Here is a 25,191-nt window from a genome sequence, read left to right as displayed (position 1 = left end):
GAATTAATGTATTCTCAAAAATGTATTCTGAGACCTGAAAGTAAATGTACTGTGAAAAAAATCAGGCATTACCGTATTCTCAACAATGTATTTCGAGACCTGACTACCTCTCTTGGCTCTCCCCCTGCACACTTTTAAGAACTAAAAGCCAATTTAACGGTAAGGAAAATGCCCCCCTGATTTGATCCGAAGTAAGTTGTGCACAATGCCTGAACACAAAAATGTTCTCAAAAATGTGTTCTCAAAAATATATTTCGAGACCTGACTACCTCTCTTGGCTCTCCCCCTACACACTTTTAAGAACTAAAAGCCAATTTAGCCGTAAGGAAAATGCCCCCCTGATTTGATCCGAAGTAAGTTGTGCACAATGCCTGAACACAAAGGGACTTTTAACTTCTGCCCTGGGCTGTGATTCAATCAGGAAGGGAATTCTTTCCAACAATGTGCCCCGATAGGAAAGGATGTTTGGAATTAAATTAGATCAAGCCTTTTGTTGTTACAATGCTGGATTCGTCTTGGTCAGGATTTAACTCTGACCCACATCTACAAGTGTTTTCAAATAAGAGCACGGAATATCATAACATTTTTTAGGAGATTATGGTATTTCCTTGTTGTAACAATGCTGTTTCTGTTTGAGTATAACTCTGACTTACATTAGACTTGTTTTTGAATAACAACATGGGAATATCACAACATTTTTACTTATCCAAGAAGGTTTATGTTTTTCTCTGAGTGTGTGGTTTAGCATGATAACTCATAAAACTAATGTTATTTTGGGATGTCTTGACAAAGACCTCAAAATGATTAGATTGAGGCCACCTGGCAGCTTGTTATGGTACTGCAGCAGGTATGAGGTCGTGGAACTCTTGTTCCAAATGTAACACAGGCCTCGAACTTTTCTTCCTATTGTCCCAGCACTGTCCCAAAAATAAATTGTCCCAAAAGGAGGATGAACTGTCCCAACCTGTTTTTGGGAAGTACATTGTATTGTATGACTAAGTCAACTTTATTTTGCTTATGTTCACTCCCAAGCGCACTATAATTGCAGAGTAGACAGGAAATTTGGGGGGACTTTTCTGGATCCAAAAGCCGGGACGTGTGTCTGATAAACAAAAGAAGGGCTGACATTCTGATGTTGATTATTTTTCTGTTGTCCCAAAAATGTCCCAAAGTGTCTTTTTAGTTGTCCCAGTAGCCATTGGACCACCTTTAATTTCGAGCCCTGGTAACATACAGATACATGATCTACTTGCAACTGTGCAAAGAAAACTGTAAAATCTATATGCAACTAACATCTTGAAACTTTCAATGGGATTGCTACAAAGAGGAAGGAAAGAGAAACGGAAAAGTTCACTTTTCTTTAGGAAATCTAATTTTCTGATGGAGTGAGTGGCAGCATAGCAGGCCAAATGAACTAAGTTACTCAGTAACTTGACCGAGCTGAACTCAGGCTAGATGTAGGGCGGTTATTGTGCCTGCTAAATGAACCATGGCAAGCTGCCGGCTTCAGCGTTTTACCCACTGTTGTGGCAACCACCTGTAACTATGCAGCAGAGCCCCCTATTGGCCTGTTGTATTACTGCAGGTGGAAAGATTGCATGTGTAAATGCTATAATGGCTGTTGCAACTTCTTGGTACTGAATATGTGTGCGATGAAAAAAGTTCTGGATTGAGTTAGAGTGAGAGAGAAAGAAGTTCATTGGATGACATATCCAGTACATGTACAATGTACTTTTAAAAAATTATACTAGTATATTTTAGACATACTTTAGACTTCATACTTTATATTTTAGACTTCCAGACAGATTGTTACCTGTCTCCTGTTTCTGTATAATTGACTGTACACGCAATTAGCCTTCGGGCATGATTTTGCAAATAAACAAACAATTTATAGGATATTTTGTTGTATAAAAAGTTTATATAAGAATATTTTACATTTTGCTTATAAGAGATGTCTATTTTTATCCATAACCTTTCCTCACTTTGGTTAATTTTTTATATACAGGACAGACAATTGAGGAACAAGATTAACAGCTAGAGGAAATTCTGAAGCATGTCAGAGAGCACCACCTATCTTCCAGATAAGGTACTGCAGCAACAGCCACCTGTTGGATTCTACGTTGAAATTCTACATACAAATCTGTGATGAGAAGAGACCTCTATCAGCTGACTGTGGAACTGCAGCTTGGAAGACAATCCTTGCCTCCACTAGTAGTAGCATGCGACCTGCCACCTCGTGACCAATCAGCATCGTCGGTTCATTGCCATGGCAACGACCATGTTCCAACGACCACGCGTAGAAGATGGACTGTCTGATGAGGACAGTCGGGAAGTCTTTCCCTTCGGCGATAGTCTATCGCCACGACAACTGTACTTCCAGCCGAACTCCACGGCGAAGTCGTCGTTCCTGAGCGACGAATATTCGCGGAAGTCGCTGCGAGAACACTCGGCGCCGACGGAGGGCAACGAAAAGGTCGGCGTGTTGGAGAGAAGACTGTCGCTGAACCTTGACCCCAAGATTTCGAAGGAAGTGGTGAGGTTCTCAGAGGAAAAGGCAGCCGGACTAAGGAACTCAAAAGGTTTGTTTGTTTCGCATAATCGGTAAACCGCCTTGCGGCGTAACACACCAGTTTTGTACATGTAAGTTCAAGCTGCGTAACACCAGACTGTAAGGTTTGAACCACTCACACTCGGAAGGTCCCCTACTCTTTTCGATAAGTGCGGTGGGTTCTTTAATGTGCATGTGTGCATGGGATGTGGCTCTTCCCAAACACAGTCTTCAAATGCATTTCTTTACATTTTTGTCTTTTTCGTTTGATTTTGGCATTCTATGACATTGTTATCATTTTCCGATATTTTTTTTGCAACTTGCGGTATATATTTTCTTATTCTGCAACCGTTTGTACGATTTACAGCATGGTTGAAAACTTTTTTTTTGTTTGAAACGGCCGAAAATTCATGCGCGCCCGGATGTCATCTATATAATCTAATCAACATGGCCTTATGTGTAAACACCTTCTCCAGGTGAGGAATGGAGTGTTTCTTTAAGACATCGGCTGGAGGAAGACCTGGACCGGCAGGTGAGGGAGGCCCTGGACACGCCCCCTCTCATCCGTATCCGCCGTAACCACGAGAAAGCGCGGAGAAAACTGCAGAACCTGTGGGGAACCCTGTCTGATGAGGATGAACAGGACAGGCTGAAGGACGGCGACGGTGGCCACGACAACGGTAACCATGGTGAAAACAAAGGTAAGGCCAGTTTTCTTCTTCAGGGTTCTCACCAGGATTTTTTCACAGCATAAGGTTCAGGTACAGAAGGGCAACTTTTGCGGCACAAGTCGCGCATTGAAGTGAAAAAATTTGAAACTCATATCCCCCAGAGACACTATTTCTCGCTTATTGAGGAACAGATTTTGTGAAGTAAAGGTTTCCCTTTGCTATAGATTCTTATTGTAATAAGTATCTTATACATGTACTTTCATTTTTTGCAAGTTTTATGAAGGTTTTCCCCCCAAAAACATACCCTATGCTGGTTGAAAGACAGCATAGGGGTCCAAATCACAGCATAGGGGTCCAAATCACAGCATAGGGGTCCAAATCACAGCATAGGGGTCCAAATCACAGCACAGGGGGCCCCTAAAAAGGCCTAGGGAGCTAACTCTAGCCAGAAAAGCCAGTAGAAATGTAGGAATATACGTATTGTATAAAATGTGTTTTCATGTCATGATAATGTGCAATAAATGTATTAAAAAAAAGATATACATGACTGTATGATTGACATACATCCTCAGACGATGAAGACAAAGAAGATGAGTTAAGCAGGGTGGACATGGCGGCCACAGAAATCCGCGCCAAGGCTCGGCACCGGAGAAAACCTCTCCATATCGCACTACAGCGCTTCCAACGCTTACAGAGATCGAATTACGATGAGTACCCAGGTCGGTTTTATTTTTCGTTTTATGATTTCGATTATGTTTTCGTAAGCATTTTCTTTCTATCAGGAATTTCTTTGATACCTATTTAGTTGAATGTTTCTTGGATTGCATGGTTTGATTTTCCTAAGTTTCTTAAATTTTCTTGATTTTCTTCTTTTTTTTTTGCTGTTGGATTGCTTTTTTTTGTGATACTTTATCATGTAATCTAGTAGTTATTTTCTTTATTTGGACTATCCTTTATTTTTCACCACATATTACTTTTATTCACTGCAACATTAACAAAACTACTGCTAACCCTTCAGTTTCTATCATGACAGCTTGCAACCGAAGACATCCCTATTTTACAAGTGGACTTGCCCAGAAGCTTCTGGTCAGAATAAGTCTATCCCATCAGCTTGGGAGAAACCATTTCTAAATGGGGTACTTTTTTCAGGTGTCTTTGGACTGGAGAGAAGTATTGAAGAAGCGCTGGCAGAGGAAGCGGAGGAAAAGAAGGAAGAAAAGAAAGCTTTGGAGGAGGAGAAAGAGAAGGAAGCGTCCGAGTGCTATCAACCGTCGCCGAGTTTACACCTGTCTCCGCGTGCAATAAGGATCGAGATGTTTAAGGGTTACACCAGGAATGGCTTCAAACAACTTCTAATGACGGGTGGAAACTCAAAACACTTAACAAGGTGGGACACCCCTGTTTTACCACTTGGTACGGTCGCAACATGCAGCATTGGTGTGGGTATTGGACCAATTCATTCAGTAATAGGGGAGCTTGTTATGCTACAAATGTAGATGTGTTACACCAGGAATTGGTTCAAACAGCTTCAACTGACAGTCAGAAACTCTAAAAAGTAAACAAGGTGGGACACCCCTCTTTTACCACTTGGTAAGGTCGGGATATGCAGCATTTGTGTGGGTTTTGGACTGATCCATTCAGTGAGGAGGTGGCATTAGACAATTGCTTATGCACTTACTAGTAGTATGCTATTGAAGTACATGTATTCAACTTTGTCAGCATTTGTCTATGGCATTGCAGATTTTTCCCTCATATTCATAATCCACTACCTTTTTTCAGTTTATAGGTACGTACAGTTCATCATGTAACAAGGCAATCAGAGATGGCAAACTTCACCCCCTTTGACCAAACTTCTTATGATAAGTTTGTGAACTTTCAACTTGTCCCACAGATAAAAATATTAGATAGCAGCACTGAGGACACAAGGGCAAACTACAGAAATTGCAAATGAAAACACAGACCAACAATCAGACGGCCAAGCCAAAAAAACATTTCACTCCTTTGGGGACAGGTATAAAGTTTAAAATGGGAAATTTTTAAATTTGACGCAGAATCATCTTCTTTTTCCTGTAGAATAAAGAGCGGAATCTACATGGACAGGAACGGCATCATTGTGACCCGGGATGGCCCCTTCTGGCCATCGGAGCACGGTCCCCTGCTGCCCACCCCCCGCTTCATTAGTGTATCACCCCTGGAACCTGAACAACTCATGTCTGCAAAAGACTGTAAGTACTCGAAGGAAGGAATGAAAGACTTGTTACTTGTATAATTCTCTCATTCCTGTCTTGTTTCTTTCTGTATTTTCTTGTCAAATTGATGATGGACAGTTAGTTATGAAATGCATACCAGTATTGTGGAAAATGAATGAATGAAGGACAATTGAATGGGTGGAGGAATGAATGGATGGATGGATGGATGGATGGATGGATGAATGAATGAATGAATGAATGGATGAAAAAGGAAACTTCCAAATATGATGGAGCATGGAAATGCTTGACCAAAATGCTTAGATACGGACCAAGCAATCAGAGAGTATCTGGATAGAGGACTGACCAATCAGAATGCATCACATTCTTTTTGTGTGAGCCAATTAGTATGCAGCTTGATGCAGGACCAACCAACCAGACTTGACCAGCCAATCAGGACATGGCAGAAGGCAACATTCAAAGAAGTCTGGATATTCACCTGACAAGTTTTCTCACCAAGATGGATACCGGAAGCCCCCATGTGTACTCTCTCAGTACATGCCTTGCACCTGCAATGTACCTGTAATAACAACGATTTTCCCAACCCCTTGATGAGCCTCTGATGACTCATAACCCCTTTTAGACCCACCAGAGCGGAACACTAACATCATGGTTCAATGGTAACTCAGAAAAACTCTTAATTAACATTCCAGGGGTCAAGTAGGGTCACTGTGGGGACCTGTAAACCACTTCCTCTTTGTGTGACTTTCCACTTTAGGATAACGAGGTTTTTAGCCACCAACTAATTGGCTTAAAGGAGGGGCAGGCCATTGCAATGCTGTTCTTTGTTTCTGTTGCTTTCACAATAAAAATTGGGGTAGAAAACAATATTACCATGAATATACAATGTATAATATTATCAGAACTAGAACATACAATGGAGATTCTGAAGTGACAGTATTGAGTTACTATAGACCACTAAAATGGATTTTAGAAGCATACATGTATACACAAGTTATGTGTATTTTGTTTATCATAAGGTTCTGATAATTATGGGTTCACCACACCACGAAGTGGTGGTGAACCCATATTGCTTTTTCTGATGTTTCTTCTCCATCTCCTTCTCCTTCTTCTTCTCCTGCCATTTTTTAAAATGGATTCAGCTTCTTCATTTTGGGGCCTAAGGATCTGAAATTTGGTATGGAGGTACAGTGGGCAAATACCCTTAGGCGTTTTTTAAATTTTTGTGATACAGGCTTTTAGAATGGTTTTATTTGAGTTTTTTGGCTGTATTATAGCAAATGTATTACTGTGTCAGTGGGCAGTGTTAACCACATTTGGCATGAGTCATCACAATGGAATGCAGGGCATCAACCAATAGGCATGCAGCTTTCCTCTCTTCTTCTTGCTGATTGGCTGTTGGGATTTAACTTGATTAACACCTGCACAGACCATTTCCATACTGACAGTATGTCTGTATTCAAGTGTTTTGGTAGGTATTTCAAGCTTTCCTGCTCCAGCATTGGAATGCGGGGCATGAACGTTTTTTTTTTTTGAAAATCAACAGTTTGCATTATGCAATTAAAAATCCTAACCAATAATGTAGGGAATAGCTAGCCAACTGTTGTAGTCTTAGTTGTATGTTACTTCATATTATAGTTATATCAATGTAACGCATTGTTTTCCCTTATGTTTCTCATTCTTTCCCTGCCATGTCGTAAAATGTGGTGAAGCCATCGCTGTATTTGCTCCAAAGCAAATATTGGCCTTTCTAGTTTCTTTCTGTTTTTCTTAAAATTTGTCTTGACACACTTACTAATGTATGATTGTAATCTCTATCCTTTAGTTTTGAAATTTCTCTGCAAATTTGTATCTCACCATTTCACTCACTCACTCACGCACTTACTCGCTCGCTCACTCACACACCCACACAAAATCACTCACTCACTCACTCACTCACTCACTCACTCACTCACTCACTCACTCACTCACTCACTCACTCACTCACTCACTCACTCACTCACTCACTCAATTACAATTTGTCATTGACAAACTTCTATTGGGTCACAAGTCAAAAGATTCTTTTCTGACACTACACAAAAGTCTTCTCTCCTGGACTCAATCACTCTTCTAATTGACAGGTAAACAAATCCACAAAATCTTCTTAAGCCACGAGTGCCACTCCTGTTTGTACTTCTTACTCTATTCATCCTTGTCCACAAGCCATAGTGATGACAATCTTGTCTTGCATAGTATATAATTAAATAAATACATTTGTATACTTTGTACAATGTACTGATACATTTGTAGTACATTATGATCTTCTATAAAATGTATGCCTTTGTGTCTAATTGCACATAGCTATATTGTAAAATTATACTATTAGGTCCTGTTGCAAAAGATTCAAACCATCGACCTTTTCAACCAAGGCAACAACTGTTAACCAAAAGGTGTCTTTTGAGTTCTGTGCGTCTTTTAAATCATAGTTTTAAATCATGGGTTGTAATCTATTAGCCAATAAGTTATGCAAATGCAATATTTGTTGCTTAACGCTCTCAATCTAACAGAAAAGGGGGGGATTTAAGTTTCATGTTACAGTCTGTTACTTTTCTATTGACGGAGTGTGGTCTACTTAATCAAGGCAAGGCAAACATGTCAGTACAAGAACGCCTGGCTTGCAAAGATGCAGCTTGCCATGTAATCCCTCTATAATGTCTTTAGCTTGACAGGGGTCCTTACCGAAGCATATTGGTCAATTTTCGTTTTGAGCGACCGTTTCAAAATGGTTGAAAAATGATGACCTACATGTAAAATTGTTGCCTTTTGAGCAGAAAGTTTTAGTAACGTTGTTGTTGTTGCATTGATTTTTTTGAGATGTTGTTACAGTGATGCCAAAGAGTTTGTTTTACTTGTACTTTTCTCAAGCACTCTTAAACGTTTCTGCTGTTTTGGCAACACTTTTCTTGATTCTGAGTCACTCTTGAAGGTGAATCAAAGGATGTAGACTTACTGTAGTCTCTAAGCCAATCTCTAGGTGACAAAGTTAATTCAATCAAAACAGTAGCCAATAGGCCACTGATTGGGTCGGTTGATAGACATAGAAGAAGTTCACAATTTTCCCAGTCAACTTCTGCTTGGAGAATAGGCCTGATGGAGACAAAGGCATTACAGGTTTGACTCTTTTACACCATTTTTTCCCCCCGTTGTTGATTTCTAGTATATTGAATTTCAAGAAACTCTCAGACAGGGTATTTCTTAGTACTGTAACTGTTGTATTTGACCGTTCCTAAGCCCATACCAGTTTCTTCAGCATAGGGTGAAACATGCCTTGATATAGTAACTGTTTAGTTTTGTTTTAACAGTATTTGAGTGTATAGCCACCCCTCAGCCTAGCATAATGTTTAATGTTGAAATAACTTCGAAAAAGAAGGGTCTACATTTTTTTTGATGGTGAAATCGCTAAGGCCTCAGGACGGACTTCCCTGATTTTATTTTGTGAAAGAACCTGAAATGTTTTCACTAAGCATCTTAAGATTTTCAAGTGTTTAAGACTTGAAGGTGAAGGTGGAGTGGGTTTCTTAAGTGCTGAGCAAACGACAAATTTGTTTTCATTCAATTTCAGGGGAACGTTTAGTGCAGTTGTGGTGTTTTTGTGAAGTCTTTTAGGGGCTTATAGTAGTGCTAATTTGATGAATGACATATTTATGTTAGCATAAAGTAGCTTCTAAAACTTAATTTTTTACAGAGATTTGAAACCTAAATCTAATTTAAAACTTTTCATGTAAACATCAACATCATTTCTTAGTCTACCTAACAGCTAGAAAATAGTGCAAAATTTACTTTAAGATTTTATCAGATTTTCTTATACTCTTACAACCAAAACTGTTCGTAAAAAGTTATTGAAATGTTTTCTAAATGAGTGAGAGATAATGTGGCACAAAATTCAGACAAATATTTTGACACCAAAGCAAGCCCTTGACATGATGAAAATACCAAATACCATCACAAAAATGATGATCTATTTTCAAAGACTCACAAATAACATTAAGAACTGCACCTGCACTAAAAATCAGACAGGTCAAATATTTTGAAACCAAACCTTGCCGTTGACATGTTAAAAATACAAAATTAATTTAATAAAAGTGGATTCAATTTGTTGAAATGTTTTCCAAGACATGCAATTAAGTTAAGAACTGTAGAACTGAAAATTAGAAACTTCAGACAGATATTTTGAAAGAAAACCTTGCTCTTGACATGTTGAAGTTACCAGTTACTGTAGATGTTGCATCACAAAAAGTAGATTGGTGATGCCTAGGAAAAAAAATGTTGTGTTTCCTGTTTCAGTCCTAAAAAAATAGGGTCAGTATAGGTAGGGATATCTTTTTTTTCTTATTTTTAGACTTCAGTGATGTCTATATAATTAATATATATATAGGGGTCCAACCTACATGTATACAATACAGGACGTTAATAAAGTAAAACTTGTATGAGGACACTTGTATTTTCAATGTCAATGTTAGGAAACCAATTGTACAACGTTTTTATCACGCAGGTGTCAGATCATGGAGCTAGAAAAGGTCGATCAGTTCGAAAAATTATTTTTTATGTCCCTTGCAGGTGTCCACCCCCAAATAAAGTCTACTAGAGGGTCTTCAGGTTTTTCTAGGGTTGGTCGGGAAACAGGAAACACAACTTTTTTCCTAGGCCTGAGTAAAATAAGTTTAGGGTCTTCAGGTTTTTCTATGGTCGGTCGGGAAACAGGAAAATTATTAATGCAACTTTTTTTCCCCTAGACCTGAGTAGAAATAAGTTAAGAACCAGCAGCACTAAAAATGAGAAATTTCAGACAGATATTTTGAAACCAGAGCGAAGTGTTGGCGTTGTGTTGACTGCTGGGTACCCGTCTACCAGCCATGGGTGTCCCACCTGGCTTTGTCCCTATAGCAACCCACACAAGCCCACTTGTCCGGCTAAAGTTGAAATCCTGTTTTTATTAGTGCGACTCTTGCCTTTCACCTCCTGGGTCTTTGTTGTTATAATCTGAGCGCTGATTTTTTCCGTCCCCCCATTCATTTCAAAATTCTCTCTCAGGGGTTGGCTTGAAGTGGACTGAAGCTTGGTTGTAGAGCACTTTGATTTGCCAGCACTTTGGAAAGGCTACCTGACATTCAGTAGGTAACTTGTACTTTTGTTTCAACATTTTCATAATTCTGTTAACACTCAAGGGTTTTTGTGATACTCTGTTGTTGAGCTATCTAGTAAAAAACGTCTGGAAAAATACTTTTGAGTGCTAATCCTATAGTGACTGTACTTGTATACAGTCGTATAGTATCAAGTTTTGGTGTAGATTATTGCGTTGTGTTTATCAAAGACTGTCTATTGCAATCAAAGAGTTCCATAAATGACTTGTATGACTAAGAGTTGAATGTTACATAACTGTTTCTACATAATATCACGATGATAACCCTTTATGAGGGCCTGCATGGGGGGGTACCGACAACGCTCTACGCTGAATTCGGAAACTTCTCGATTACGTGGAATTAAAACGGCGAATACGCTCTACGCAAAATGCGCCAATTACGCTCTACGTTGCATTAGAACGGTCTGTCTACGTTCTATGTAGAATTGAAACGGCCGATTACGCTCTACGGAAAAGGGCATGCGGGGCCCCCTTTATGTAACATTTCAGAAAAATTTATGAAGTTCCTGGTTGGTATTTTTGAATGAAGCATGCTCTAAATGCCTTTGTCGATCTTCATTGATTTTTGACACCATGGAAGCTTTGATAATTGAGTTGAAGAGAGTTCTTTGTCAGTATGTATTGTTGACTGAAGTGCTCATAGCCATGCTCTTAGGATTTTAAATATATCTGGATGGGTGTGTCTTTTACCTTACATCCTGAATTCTGTCAGATATGGGGCAAGTTTTTATGCAGGACTCAAGATATTTTTTTGGACGGGTGAGACATCATTTTCCATCATAATTTTTAGGTCTGACTAGGTAGACATTAGTTAGAAATTGTAGTGGAACACCTCTTAAAGTTTAAACTTATCCAGTGCTGATCTCTCCTTACGTTCACAAATTGACCACCTATTGTTATTCAATGGACAGACATTTAACACTGTGACAGTGTTAAAATTGAATCCAATTTGTTTTAAAACGTTAAACTTTCTTACTAATAGTATGTAATTGCTGTAAAAACTAAGGAAAACACTGTCAGACATTTCATCTTTTTTACTGCAAAAGACCTCACAGTTGCCCATTTACATATATCTACATGTAGTTTTCATTTCCTACATGTACATGTAACTAGATGTTGTGAGGAAAGGTACATGTAGCTGTAGTGAATTTTTTCAGTGTCTTTTTTTCCTCAAATATAACTTCTGGCGGACAAAGGCCACAGCAAGTAATTTTTATGGATGACATCAGCGCACGCATTAATTTTCGCCTGATTTTGGAAAAAAAACAAGAAATTTTGTTGCCTTCTGACAGTGGTCAACATGCCGAAAATGGGCAAAGATGTCTGTTGCCATGCCGGAAGGTGGATGGCAGATAACTATGAAGAGAGGAGACAAGACAGGGCTCTGATTCAATATTTTGTTTCTTACTTTGATGCAGTGATATGTGATGCTGGCTGTGTATATGTGATGTTCCCACTGAATCAAAACCATTTGTACAATGATTGAGCCAAAATTTGAAAATGTTGGAACTTTGCTTTTTCTGGCCCGCCTTGTTTCGTTTTTGCCCGCTCGCATTAGATTTGGCGTCTACGGAGGATGTCATCCATAACATTTACTTGCTGTGGCCTAAGTTGTAATCTTCACTCCCAACATCTGCTTGAAGACCAATCAAGCCCCCCTCCATCTTATCTCACATCCAAATCTGTAAGCCACCCGTGTCTAATGAGTGACCTTTGTCACCTCACAAGGTCATCAATTCCCCATCAGTTATCTCATCACCATGGCAACCAGTTCTGTAGAAAGCGTTCGCTGGACCAATGGACAGCCTTGTTGCTGGGGCTATTTTTGTTTGCCGTATTGTGTGCACCAATTGTTATAACCTTTGTGAATGGTCAGGCTGATCCTTGGGTACATAATGTACATGAAGTGGGTGCTAGTCTTTACCTCATTTATATGTTCTATCTGCCCCCCTCCCCACCGACCCCTAGGGTACAAGCAGAGGTCAGTGTGTGAGCGATCGCCAGGGAACTTCAACTGTCTATTGTCTTCGCCGAGTAACCGTGGAATGTCGCACCACAGGAGCTGTGAAGGGAGTTACTGTTTGATGTCAACTTAGCGCCACAAAAAGAGAGTGACACCAAGTTGAATCGAAGTTCCAAACTCGTGCATTAGTCTGACGTGCGGTTTCTGACCTTCGGTGACTTCTTATACGTCGTTGGAATTGTTGCCCGGACGACCGAGAATGGAGTTAACTATCACTGGCAAAGAGGTCAAACTTGTCCATACATCAACTGATTTTATGTTGATGTTTACGAAAACCAGCGTATGAACGGAATTGTGACACTGGCCATTCATGCCATTCATCTGAACCAGTATAAACTGGAAGAATTTGTACTTACTGACAACATCCTTTTGCGTGTGGTGCACAGAACTGACAAGGTGCACTTGGCTTTGCCATCTGCTTCTGTCTGTTGCCATCTGCACTGCTTGGGAGAAATTTATGGCATGTGAATTGATCAAGGGCTACAGTTAAGTCCAGCTGGTATGCAGATAATTAAAACTGGCCGCAATCGGAGCTCGTTATTATCTCGTCTGTCAGCCGAAAGTGACACGTGCTGACAGCAACGCTCGAGTGTGTCCACCATGTCGTGGGGGAAAGAACGGAGGATGTCGGACGTGAATTTCGCGGTCGATCCGGGACACACACTTTTCCCGCGCCTACACAACTTCTCCGGCTGCCTGAACCACATCCAAGGCAGCTGGAACAGCGTTTACTCGACCACGTGGAAGGACCAAGAAGACAATGGCTGGCTGCCGCCCGAAACTCGCTTGGTGACGTATAACGGCTACCGTAAGACCAACCTCCTCAACGCGTTCGTCACGGGACGGTTACGGGATGGCTCGCGTATACGGAGGAGGAAAGATGGGACGTATGTGGACAAGTACGGAGTGGTGCTGAGTAAAGACGGACCGTTCTGGCCTTCCAAAATCGGAGTGATGCTGTACATGACGCAGCATCTGCACGCTGTACCGGAGTATTACGAACTGCTGTCAAGTTACAGTGAGTTTGTTTCTGTCGCTAAGTTGAATGAGAGGCCATACCAATTTATTTCCTTGTTTCTTAAACATTGGTGTGGCCTATTTTTTCACTGTATGAATGGATTAAATGGTACATTGTATGGTTGGAATGATTGTGCATTGAAGAAAAGATGGTGGCATGAAAGTTTAATTTAGATTGTCAATGATGAATTGTGCGCTTGCTACATGTATGACAGTGGTTGGACTGGAATGCATTTCTTTCTAGACTTGTAGAATGACTTTGGTTGGAAAAACTGTGTGTATGAATATGACATGTACAGGAATTTAGTGCTTACTAGTTATATTGTTCAACTTCATATGACGTGACACGTGTTAATTGTTTTTACTTTTAAATTATGAGATGCTGAATACATATCATTGTATATTGCAGCTTTGGTTAATATTCTGTAATGCATTTAGCTTGATGTGTTTTTAGACAATTAATCAACCTTGCAGTATTATGTTGAACTTTGTCCTCCTGTGGATTATCCTGTATGAATTGTGTGAAGTCCGGGTACAGAACAGATTGTGTGGAAGTGTACGTAGTGTGTACACAAGGATTACACTACACAGTCAGTGAAAAATCCTGTTATGATTCAAACTTTGGAGAAGTCGACTGTGCCTTGCTTTTTTTCGGCCTACAAATCTTTCTCTGAGTCAGTTTCTGAAGAGTGAAAACTTGAGCGAAAAGACAAATCACACATGTACCGTCTTGATAGCTGTCACTTGAATTTTACAAAATTATGTGGCCTGACTGTCATTTGTCAATGACTTCTAAAAAATTATTTTTATGCAAGTCACTGTGAGTGAGAATACAAGCATGAAGTGAAAACTGCTTGGCATAGAAAAATATCACTTGCTCTGGAGATCTACAAATTGGAGGTCCATAATTATACATGTACACGGTACATGACATTGTGTGCGCGGTGAATCTTTCTTGGTGGGACTCTCAAACTTCCAACATGGACCACACCCAAGTGATTCAGGTGAGTGTGTTCTCTTTTTTGTTCATAACCACCTAGCCTTGTGGAGTTAAGTTAAAGATAGTCCCGTAGCATTTTTGAGACCGTAGGGGCAGTGGGTTGTTAATCCCACATGTTTAACTTTAAGTCACGGTATTGGAAAGCAGAGCCCATTCCTCTCCTTCTACCACCTTTTACCTCCCCAACCGAAGACAGGTATCCATTTTACACCTGGGTGGAGTGAGGATAGTTTGTCTACTCACTGCTATGTACATGTGTACTCTTGTACAACACAAATGGCATTAAAACATGCCCTTTTCACACTAAACAAAACTAACGCAGTATTTACAGGGAAATGTACACGATGTGAATGGAACATAGGGTAATGTACAACAGGTTCAGGATCAACTCATATGTACACAGCTGCCATATGCCTGGTCGGATACGTATAACCACCACTTAACACTGCCAACTTAGCAAACTTTAGACCATAATTTGCAAATATGCACATTCAAGTGGGAGGTAATAGTGCAAAACCTTTCAGTACAGCCATTAAATGATTGTACTACAAAATTTATGGTGAGCAAAAAATGTATGGCCAAAGCTCAAAATCGTTTGATATTCACTCATATTTGCAATCTTGACTGTGTATAATTTTGGTTGAATTGTCAGAAATTTCTGTTGAGTTGGAATTTAAAACTTTTGCCTTGTAAATTTTGCTGTACAAAAGACTAACTTCAAGATTTCAGCTGTCTGACTCTGAAACATCTTACAAACATTGCTAATTTGAAAATTTGATTAGGAATTTATTTGTTGAATAGGAATTTAAAGCTTTTGCCTTGTAAATTATGCTGTGCAAAAGACTTCAAAATTTCAGCTGTCTGACTTTGTAACATCTTACAAACATTGCTAATTTGAAAATTTGTGGTGCAGGTACAGAGAAAAGTATTTCGACCCCTTATAATATTTGCAATATTATATGTTCGTTGAACTGGCAGAAATTTCTGTTTGAATTTGGAAATTAAAGACTTTTGCCTTGTGAATTATGGTGTGCAAAAAAGATTTCAGCTGTCTGGAACACCTTACAAAATTACTTTGAAAATTTGTGATGCAGAGAAAAATATTTCGAGCCCTTAGCCAACCTTTTAGTACACTTAACGTTACTATTAGTACACTCGTACACAAAATTTATGATGAGCAAATTTAGGGCATATTATCATACGATATCGAAAAAGCTATAACAAAGCCTCAAGGCAGGATGTATCAGTGTAAACTTAGAGGTTGTTATAGTGCAATAAAAAGGTTGCTAATCGATCTGTTATCCATTAACTTTGACCACGTCCTTTTAAAAGGCAGGTATGAGTTTGACCCTATGTGTAACAATCATTCAGCTATCAATCATTGCACCAGCTCGTGTATGAAGGAAAATGTAGTCTGGGTTCGTTTGCTTTCCATAACTGGTAAACCAGCTTTAGAATAGTGTATAGCCTTTACCAGGCTTTGAATTAGCAGCAAACTGTATAATTTAGCGGACCTACACTTTCTGGCAGATCAAACTTACTGCACCTGTGCGAAAACCGTAGTGTATTGTGCATAGCACTTCAGAAAAATGTTTCATATAAGGTCGTATTCACGCATACAATGTATAAGGTGAACACTCTGCAGTTACCAAATGTTATGTCGGAAAAGATATCCTCTGCAACAACCAAAATTCTAATGCAACGGTGATCAAACATCCAACAAAGTTTTGTACAGTAAGTACATGTACAAGCTGTGTAAGACCAGACTGTAAGGTTCGATCCATTCACACTTAACATATGATGCGCCCTTACACATGTACTCTTTTCAACAAGTGTGGTGGGTTCTTTACTAGTAACATGCTCTATGAGGGCCTGAATGGGGGGGTCCCGACAATGCTCTATGCTATAGCCGGCTATGTATTGTGCTGAATCCTCCCCATTACATTTTATGATAAATTCCAGATAGCTGCAAATCAAAACGGCAAATTATGCTCTACACAAAATGCGCAGATTAGGTTCTACGTTGAATCAGAGTGGTCCGTCTACGCTCTATGTACTAAGTAGAGCTAAGGTGCTAACCTTGGTAAAAAATTCAAGAAACAAGATTTTGTCTATCGATGCATCCTTATAAAAAGTACCTGACAGGTATGTAATGTATTAGTTAGATGGGTTATTGTTTCAAATACCCCTGGGCATGTTGTAGTGTGACGAGTGCCACTTCCAAAGCTGTCGTACAATCCAACACCTGACAGCTGTAGGCTTCAGCACATTGTGCACTTAATTCATAACAAGTTCTGAGCAGCTTAAGCACAACACTTTACTAAGCTCCTGGGTGGAGCAACAAGTTCTGGGGCTTGTTCTTTCTGCCTTTTTACAATTAAAGGCATCCAGTGCAGTTTTTAGGGCTTGGAAACCCGATTTTTCAAGGTCAATATTTTAGTCACGACAGACACTTATCTACAATTACATGTACATGTAGTTGAAACAACACTGTCCCATTGTATGTCGACTATCATGGAACAAAAATGCCCCATATTTTGAAGAAAAACGGTTACTGGAAGGACCTGGATTAAATTTTAGGGTACCACCGAGAAAATAAACTTTGGGGCTGGTTTCTGCAGCCTAGAGTATGAAACACTGCCATTCAAATGTGCTAAATGTGGGATAGTAGATTCTACAAAATGTATGTGCCAATATCATCATACAGATTGCCTTAATGAAATATTCAGAATATTTCCAGTTTTGACGTCCTGAAATACATGTACATTGTCTTATGTACACAGCCCTAATCTCACAATCTATTTTCTGTACCTGGCATTTTATATGTGATATTACATGTAGTTGCCTCCTATCTAATAGAGTAATGATCAAGTTGTCATTGAATCATTTTCAGTCTACAGTCATTTTTTCTCAGTCCACTTAAAGCTGGGTAGTTTGTTAACCTGTGTAAAGAAAATTTCAGTGTTTACTTGTTTCTATTGCTTATTTCCAAGTGTTAGGCATGTTGGAGATGCTGACAGGAAGTTAGGTCAAAGGTCCCAAAAAAGGTTATCTCCCATCCTCTCTCCAAGTTCCTACTATATAGTATATGCATGTCTTGTGGGATCTGTTGCAGAAACAGTAGCAGTGATCATGAGGATTCACAGTGAATAAACCATTTACAAGAAATTCAGAAATTAAACAATTACCATTTCATTTTGAAAAGATCTTAAAGTTTGTTTTGTTGTTTTGGTTGTTGACAGCCCAGTATGGGTGCATGACAGATCTGTACTTAACAGTTAGCGTCACTTCTCGCCGCTCTTTTGAAGACTGGAGTGTTTGTCTGGAGTGCCAGTCCGGTCCTTGATCACACCCTTGCTATCGTAGCACCACACTCCTTCTTTGGATATTTTGCGAACTAAATTTGCTTTAAAAAGACAAATTTCTCAAAATAATTATTCAGTACCATTTAGAAAATCTTTTCAAAATTTATGCTCTATGTTAGGTTATAGTAAAAATTGTTCTTCAACATTTCTTTGACGATTATGTGGTCAGTCAAGAGACCATGGATCGATTCACTCTGTTGAATCTGTAGGAGTGTAATGTTGTTGTCTTTACCTTAAAGTTGTTTTTGTTTTGTTTTTAGTCTTGAAAAAAATTAATAGCTAGTACAAGAGCAATTTTTCTTTGGTTATAGCTTGGATATGTTTAAGTCTGTTTTTCTTGTGGACTAGAATGTAGAATGGTATGATCGGCTCATGGTAGTGTTTACCTACTCACCCCTGTAGTTTGTTTGGTTTGGTCCATTGACTTGACAAGTGGACACACTCCTCTGTCCCTCGAGTGTTTTCCTGTTCCAACAGCCTTAACCGTTGTCGCTTTGTCATTTTCCCCGGGCCTCCTTGACAAGATCAGCCTTGCCGTACCGTTTCAGCTAATTAGCAAAGGCCGCAGAAAAGTCTCCATCCAGGCAAACAAAATTCAGCCGTTTTTCGGTCACGTACGCCCGTAACCAAGACAACAGGTACGGTATATACTCTCCTGTGTCTGCTAAAGTTGACGTAATCTCTCAGTTGTGTTATTAATTATACTAAGAATTATTCTGTAGGGTGTTAAAGTCATAATCTTTTGTTGTTTGGAAAAGATTTTCACTCATTTAGATTTTCACACTTTTTAGTTACTTTGGGGTTAGGGTTTGGCTTAAAAGGCTTTCAAAAGCTTTCTGTTATTACATTTGATGAATCCAATATTTGTCTAAACTGTATTCTACCTTTTTGTCAGTGATGTCATTAATTTTTGAAAGGTGCATGTATGTTCTAAAGGCTGTAATATGAATTGCAATGATAGAGGGAGCTTCATTCTTAGACATTATATCTAAACTACGCTCTAGAAAATGCTTAGCACGGTACTTTTAGACTTACACTATGACAAGTAGTTGACACAAAGTCATATACCTCTCTCAAGTTGGCAATGGTCTCTTCCAATCTCCAAGCAGATGTTGGGGTGGAAGATCAATGCTTCCTGACAACAGTTGGGATTTTATAACTGTACAGCTATTTGAAACCTAATTATCACCGGCAGTTTGAACAAGAATTGCTGTATTCTAGTACCCCAACATCTGCTTAGAGATTTGACTACCGACCTGTATTGTACAATGTATAATACACCAAGTGTCATATGCTGTTTTATTTTTTTTTATAAACAGCCCTATTACTAAATTAAATGCATCGGATTCCGTGAATAGTTTCATCAGGTTGGTAAGACACTGAGTAAAGAGACTCTTTTTACACCACCAAGTCTTTTATTCATGAAGTAAAAAAGTAAATGCATTTGTTAGTCAAAACTACATGTAGTCAGCAGTTTACTGTGCATGCATCTTATCAAATTTCATTTCATGCATGATATTATTCATAACCTCCACCTGTTGTAGTTTTATAGTTGAATATGAACAGAATTATGATTGTAAGATTTCTCTTCATGCCCCAGACTTCAAAACTACATCCATTTGGTGTCTACATGTTTTGTAGAATGTACAAAACGTACTAACTAGGCAAACATTTCTGGGATTGTAGAAAGGTAGGAATTATTCTCCTAGACAACACAGCCCTGTATGTACAGAATATTTAGTACATACACACGTCAATGTATACTTGTAAGATTTCTCTTCATGCTCCTGGTATCAAAACTACATGCATTTGGTGTATATATGTTTTGTAGAATGTACGACTACATTGTACATTGTAGCTATAGACAAACATTGCCAGGTTTGTTAAAAGGTAGAAAGGCATAGGAATTATTCTCCTAGACAACACAGCCCTGTAATCAGACTGGATTTCTGCCAATCTTCTCGTTGCCATGGCAACAGCCAGCTGGTTTCTACATCTCAGCACGGTTACTATGGCAACGGCCTCTATGAATAGGTATATTTCAACAGGCTGTGGGAACAAGAGTTGACTGTGTTTATATGTTTTACATTTGGGGAAAATACCGGAGTAAGGCAGTTCCTGAAGCTGGAATACACTAGGAACTGATTCTTCCTGTAATTATGGAAGGGAAAGATGCAAAGGATGCATTACGTCCAGAGGTATGGCCTTAAACATACTGTGCTATTTTATTATATTCCAAAGCAGTCCCAGTAGTGTACAGTGTATGTTGTTTAGTGGTTAGTGACCCTGACTTCGGACCAGGAGGTCATGAGTTCGAATCCCTTCTGTGTTGCTGCTTGACATGTACACTACTGGAAAGGGTCGGAGTCTGTAGGGGTTCACTGTAAATTGTGCTTGTCAAAAAGAGTTAGGGGAATTTTCCTGGTACAATGAACATTATGTAATTACTGTACATATTATCCTTTAGGAACCTCCTATGAAACCTTCTTGATGTAATATTCTAATTCCTGACTAAATATTATATCTACTCAATGATCAGTGTTAATATAATTTTGACATGTAGTGTGCTATATAGTATTTTATTCCAAAGCAGTTAGGGTTCATTTTTCAGTGGTTAGTGACCCAGCCTGCCTTTGGACTAAGAGGTCATGAGTTCGAATCCTGGCTGTGTCGTTCACTTGACGCTATTGAAGATGGTTGTAGTCTGTAGGACTGGACGTTAAGCCTGGACTGCTCGTTGTACTTGTTAAAAATAGCTAGGGGAATCCTCCTGGAACAATGGATCTGTAAATAATATTGTTTCATATTAATCTCATATTTTATTAGGAATGCTGTCTTCTCTGTCAAGACCAGTGGAAGAATATCTTATTACTATTCATTGGTACTATTTGACCTAAACTAGTGTGAAAGCACATTTGATAACTTTCTTTCCTAATATCTTGCAGTTTCAGCAGCGTTTTTGCTTGTTTCTGGCCCAGCCATGTACAATATTGAGTCTGCTTCGGATCCATTTAATATCCTGTGGGAACCTCCTAAATGTTATGCTACTCAATGACAGCCTTTAATATATCAATTCCTTATCTTATTTAACCCTTTGTTTACTGGTATTTTTGTGTTTACAAGTAGGCTACATGTTCAGAAGAATGCCACTAATGTTCAAAACAACTAACCAAAACAGGCTATGGATAGAAAGTTGGAAAAGTCAATCAATCATATATATACTTACCGTACACCATTAAACCCCTGCAGTCTTCCATTGTTTTCACCTACGAGCCCTCAGGAGAAGTGAAATCCTTTCTTTATCTCCATGTTTCCCTCCCAAACAGCCTTCCCAGGACATTTTATAGACTGTTTATTGAGAGTTGATTATAGGCTTATTGTCCAATTAGCTTCAGCAGTCAGGCACGACAAGATAAAAGAGCAGAGAGATAAAAAGAACAACATCTGGGCAAGAAGTTTTGATTCATTATCCCCAAGCAGATTCTGTGGTGTTAGGAGAGTCTATTGGACACCTGTAACTGGTAGCCACCTGTAACCATTGGCCACCTGTAACTGTTAGCCACCTGTAACTGTTGGCCACCTGTAGCTGTTGGCCACCTGTAACTCTTGGCCACCTGTAACATTTAGCCACCTGTAACCATTGGCCACCTGTAACTGTTGGCCACCTGTAACTGTTGGTCACCTGTAACTGTTGGCCACCTGTAGCTGTTGGCCACCTGTAACTGTTGGCCACCTGTAACAATTGGCCACCTGTAACTGTTGGCCACCTGTAACCATTGGCCACCTGTAACTGTTGGCCACCTGTAGCTGTTGGCCACCTGTAACTCTTGGCCACCTGTAACAATTGGCCACCTGTAACTGTTGGCCACCTGTAACCATTGGCCACCTGTAACCATTGGCCACCTGTAACCATTGGCTGCCTGTAACCATTGGCCACCTGTTACCGTTGGCCACCTGTAACCACTTGCCACCTGTAACTCTTGGCCACCTGTGACAATTGGCCACTTGTAACAATTGGCCACCTGTAACTCTTGGCCACCTGTAACTCTTGGCCACCTGTAACCATTAGCCACCTGTAACATTTGGCCACCTGTAACTGTTAGCCACCTGTAACCATTGGCCACCTGTAGCCGTTGGCCACCTGTAACCATTGACTAAGATAACAGGATATAGTGGTAAAGTCAGACTATGTTGACCCAGGCAGCAAGACACTATCCAATGGGCATGACACTAGCCAGTTGGTACCAAGTGTCTTACCTATTGAGATGAAATGAACTGGTTTATTAAAATGTTAAATACATAACACACTAAAAGTGCAACATCATAGCCATTTCATTGCTAAAAAAAACACCTCCAAACACTTTAAGTACTTGACTCAATATTTACATTTTAAAGTCCCTTCTCTCTCTACAACCATCCACCAACAGACAGACTTTTAATATCTATGAAACTTGTCAGACAGTGTTTAACTGACTGCTAAATGTCATGGCCACATGTTCCCAGATTAACTAGAGGCTCCTCCATGGACCAACAATCCACACCTGGAGTGTTTGCCCTTCAAACACACAAGTCGATAAGCGGACCCAAACCCAACAAACGTTAACCTCTATCGTAACAAGCTGTGGATTCGAACCCAGGACATTAAGACTCTGAATCAACACCCCTAAACCACAAGGCCACATGATGCTTTGACCTAACGCCCCCATTCCACTAGACGATGATTGTTCAGTGATCAAAATCGGATTTATCTGACGCTTAATTTTATAAATATATGGAAAAGTTAATCTGTGTTGGTACATGTAGTTATATAATTGTTTAAAGTTAAAACTTTCTTTCCAACTGTTACACAAGAGATTGTTCTCACCTAGAGCAAGGAGTTTTAAAATCAGACTTGCCTATATATAGCTTTTGACCAGTCATCCTGGTCTTCCACTATAATGGTAAAAACAGTGTCTTGTCTTTGAACGAAAGTACAAAATTAATATATTTTCCTTAAACATGATGCAAGATGTATGACTGACAACAAATTACTCAAAATGTTTTGAAACATTCTTTCTCTGTAAAATGTTTGGTTTCTCAGCACAGTAGGGGGGTTAGTCCACTGGTAGTGGTTTGTTTTTAACTCCCATACTCTTTCTCAAATGCTGAGTGCTAAGCAGAGAAAGCAGTATGTCTTTGGTATGACTCGGCCGGGGATCAAACTCACGACCTACTGATTGCAAGGCTGTGTTGGCCTTACTTGGTTATATACATCTGACAAATTGAATGTTTTACAACCTAAAAGTCGAACCTATGATTTTACGTGCTTGAGAGCTTTAAAGGGCCCTTAGCAAACACAGAAAATAATTTCAAAAAAACTTTCAACAAACAAAAAGTACTAACTCATACGTTTCATGGATGTCACCACTGCTATAACATAATGTACATATAGAATACAACACGGTGTATCTGTATCTGTATCTGTATAGCCGGTATAACCGCCTTTCGGCGTAACACACCAGCTTCGCAGGCACGCGGCGCGGCGGCAGCTGGCTATATTACACCGATCGACTTGTTCCACCTAACCCTTGAACTTCTAGCTCTAGACATTGTTTAAAGCTATCTATTGACAGTGCCCCTACGGTGTATTCCGTATCGCCCGAGGTACCAGCCCGACCGCGCGTCGGATCGCCCGAAGGCCGGAGGGAGATCCGATCCGCGGGAGGGCTGGGACCGAGGGTGATGCGGAATACACCGTGTTGTATTTTATTTATGTCATACCCACCCAAGAAAACGCACCTTTCAATGCGAAATGAGCGAAGATTTTGGTCCCTAAACCCAAAAAATGCGACAACATCAATTCCAACGTCCGGATTCTGTATTCGAAATTCGAAATCAGTGCGCGCGGTTAGGCCGAAACGCGTTCGAATCGTTCTATGGAACATTTGGAAGGCCCGGGCCGTGCGTGTAAAGAAACCCCGGGCCGTACCGCTAGTTATCACACGGGCCGGAACACCCGTATCGAATGTAATCGTGGCCCAGGTAGGACATAAATACATGTACAACATTTCTCTTACCAATTCAGTTAAGCGTAAAAAGTTACATGTAGTTGTACATTGTACAAGCACGTTTTACACACACCCATTGTTCCCCACAGTTGATTTGAAAACTTTCAGGTAACAAAAACTACAAACTCTTTAACTTACAGTTGACAAGTCGTGACTTTATTGACGTCATTGCAGCTATGTTTTTCATACCAAATTTCTATTAATGAGTTGTTTACCTTAAAACTTTTGTGTTCCTTCTACCAGTACACACATCCAATGTCCCAGACTAACGTTGACATTCTGTTTAGGGATGGGTGCCGGTTTGGCCGGACCGGTTTAAACCGGAACGACATTCGGGAACCAAGTCCAAAAAACCGAAACGCGAAAACTGGATCATTTGACCTGATGTACATTTCTGTAGATTTTACACACATCTTAAGATAAACAGGCCATGGCATGTAAAGAAAATAACCCTGTATCAAACTAGATTGGCCTTAATCCATGTTTGTCTCTTTCTGTAACTGTGTTCAGCTTCAATATACAAAATTGTACAACTTGAACATAATGTACACTAGTGAGTCACCTGTACTCATGTTTCGCACTCCAAAATGCATGTATGATATACTATACTGTACAATAATCAGGTCCAGGCTTAGGTCCGGACCTGGACCTGATCCTCTGAACCTGATCCGGACCTGATTTTCTATATAGGTACCCACCCCTAATTCTGTTGCTGTGCTACAATCCCAAACTATCACAGCTGCAAGAAAACAGTGCGCCAGGGAAAGCTGTCTGCTTCTTTTTTTGTCAACCGACAAATTGCAAATTAATGGAAGAACAAGAATAGCAAGCCAGGTGGACTCTGAAACCTGTTCTTATGCCACTGGCCATAAACAATGTTTTGCTGGTATAAACATTACTAGATATGATTTGTTTTTACAATAAAGTCCCTTAAGATTAATAGAAATTTTCAGATTTTTCCATCTATAGAGAACATGTCATAAAAGAAGAAAGACCCTTTGAAGCGTTTATTTTGTTTTTCTTAATATTAATTCTTTGCTAATCAAAAATCATATGATGATTTGAAAGATTTGGGGCATGCACTCTCTCTTGAAATAGAATGCTGACTGCTTCTTACATTTAATTATCTTAACA

At 39.6% G+C, this 25,191-nt stretch overlaps 1 protein-coding gene across 1 annotated transcript in view; it reads left to right on the top strand.

Annotated features, from left to right (window-relative positions):
- LOC109476216 overlaps positions 1-25,191 on the top strand; it is an 85,662-nt gene that overhangs the window by 18,822 nt on the left and 41,649 nt on the right. The window contains exons 2-6 of the mRNA XM_019777099.1: positions 2,006-2,579; positions 3,025-3,249; positions 3,792-3,938; positions 4,369-4,606; positions 5,293-5,444. Of these exons, the coding sequence (XP_019632658.1) occupies positions 2,267-2,579; positions 3,025-3,249; positions 3,792-3,938; positions 4,369-4,606; positions 5,293-5,444 (1,075 nt within the window). The 5' untranslated portion in view covers positions 2,006-2,266. The remainder of the gene's footprint in view (positions 1-2,005; positions 2,580-3,024; positions 3,250-3,791; positions 3,939-4,368; positions 4,607-5,292; positions 5,445-25,191) is intronic.

The sequence above is a fragment of the Branchiostoma belcheri genome, unplaced genomic scaffold (assembly GCF_001625305.1).
Source record: "Branchiostoma belcheri isolate BF01 breed outbred unplaced genomic scaffold, Haploidv18h27 scaffold37, whole genome shotgun sequence".
Classification (NCBI taxonomy): Eukaryota; Metazoa; Chordata; class Leptocardii; order Amphioxiformes; family Branchiostomatidae; genus Branchiostoma; species Branchiostoma belcheri.
Note: the sequence above shows the minus strand (reverse complement) of the source record. Positions and strands in the feature narration are given on the sequence as shown.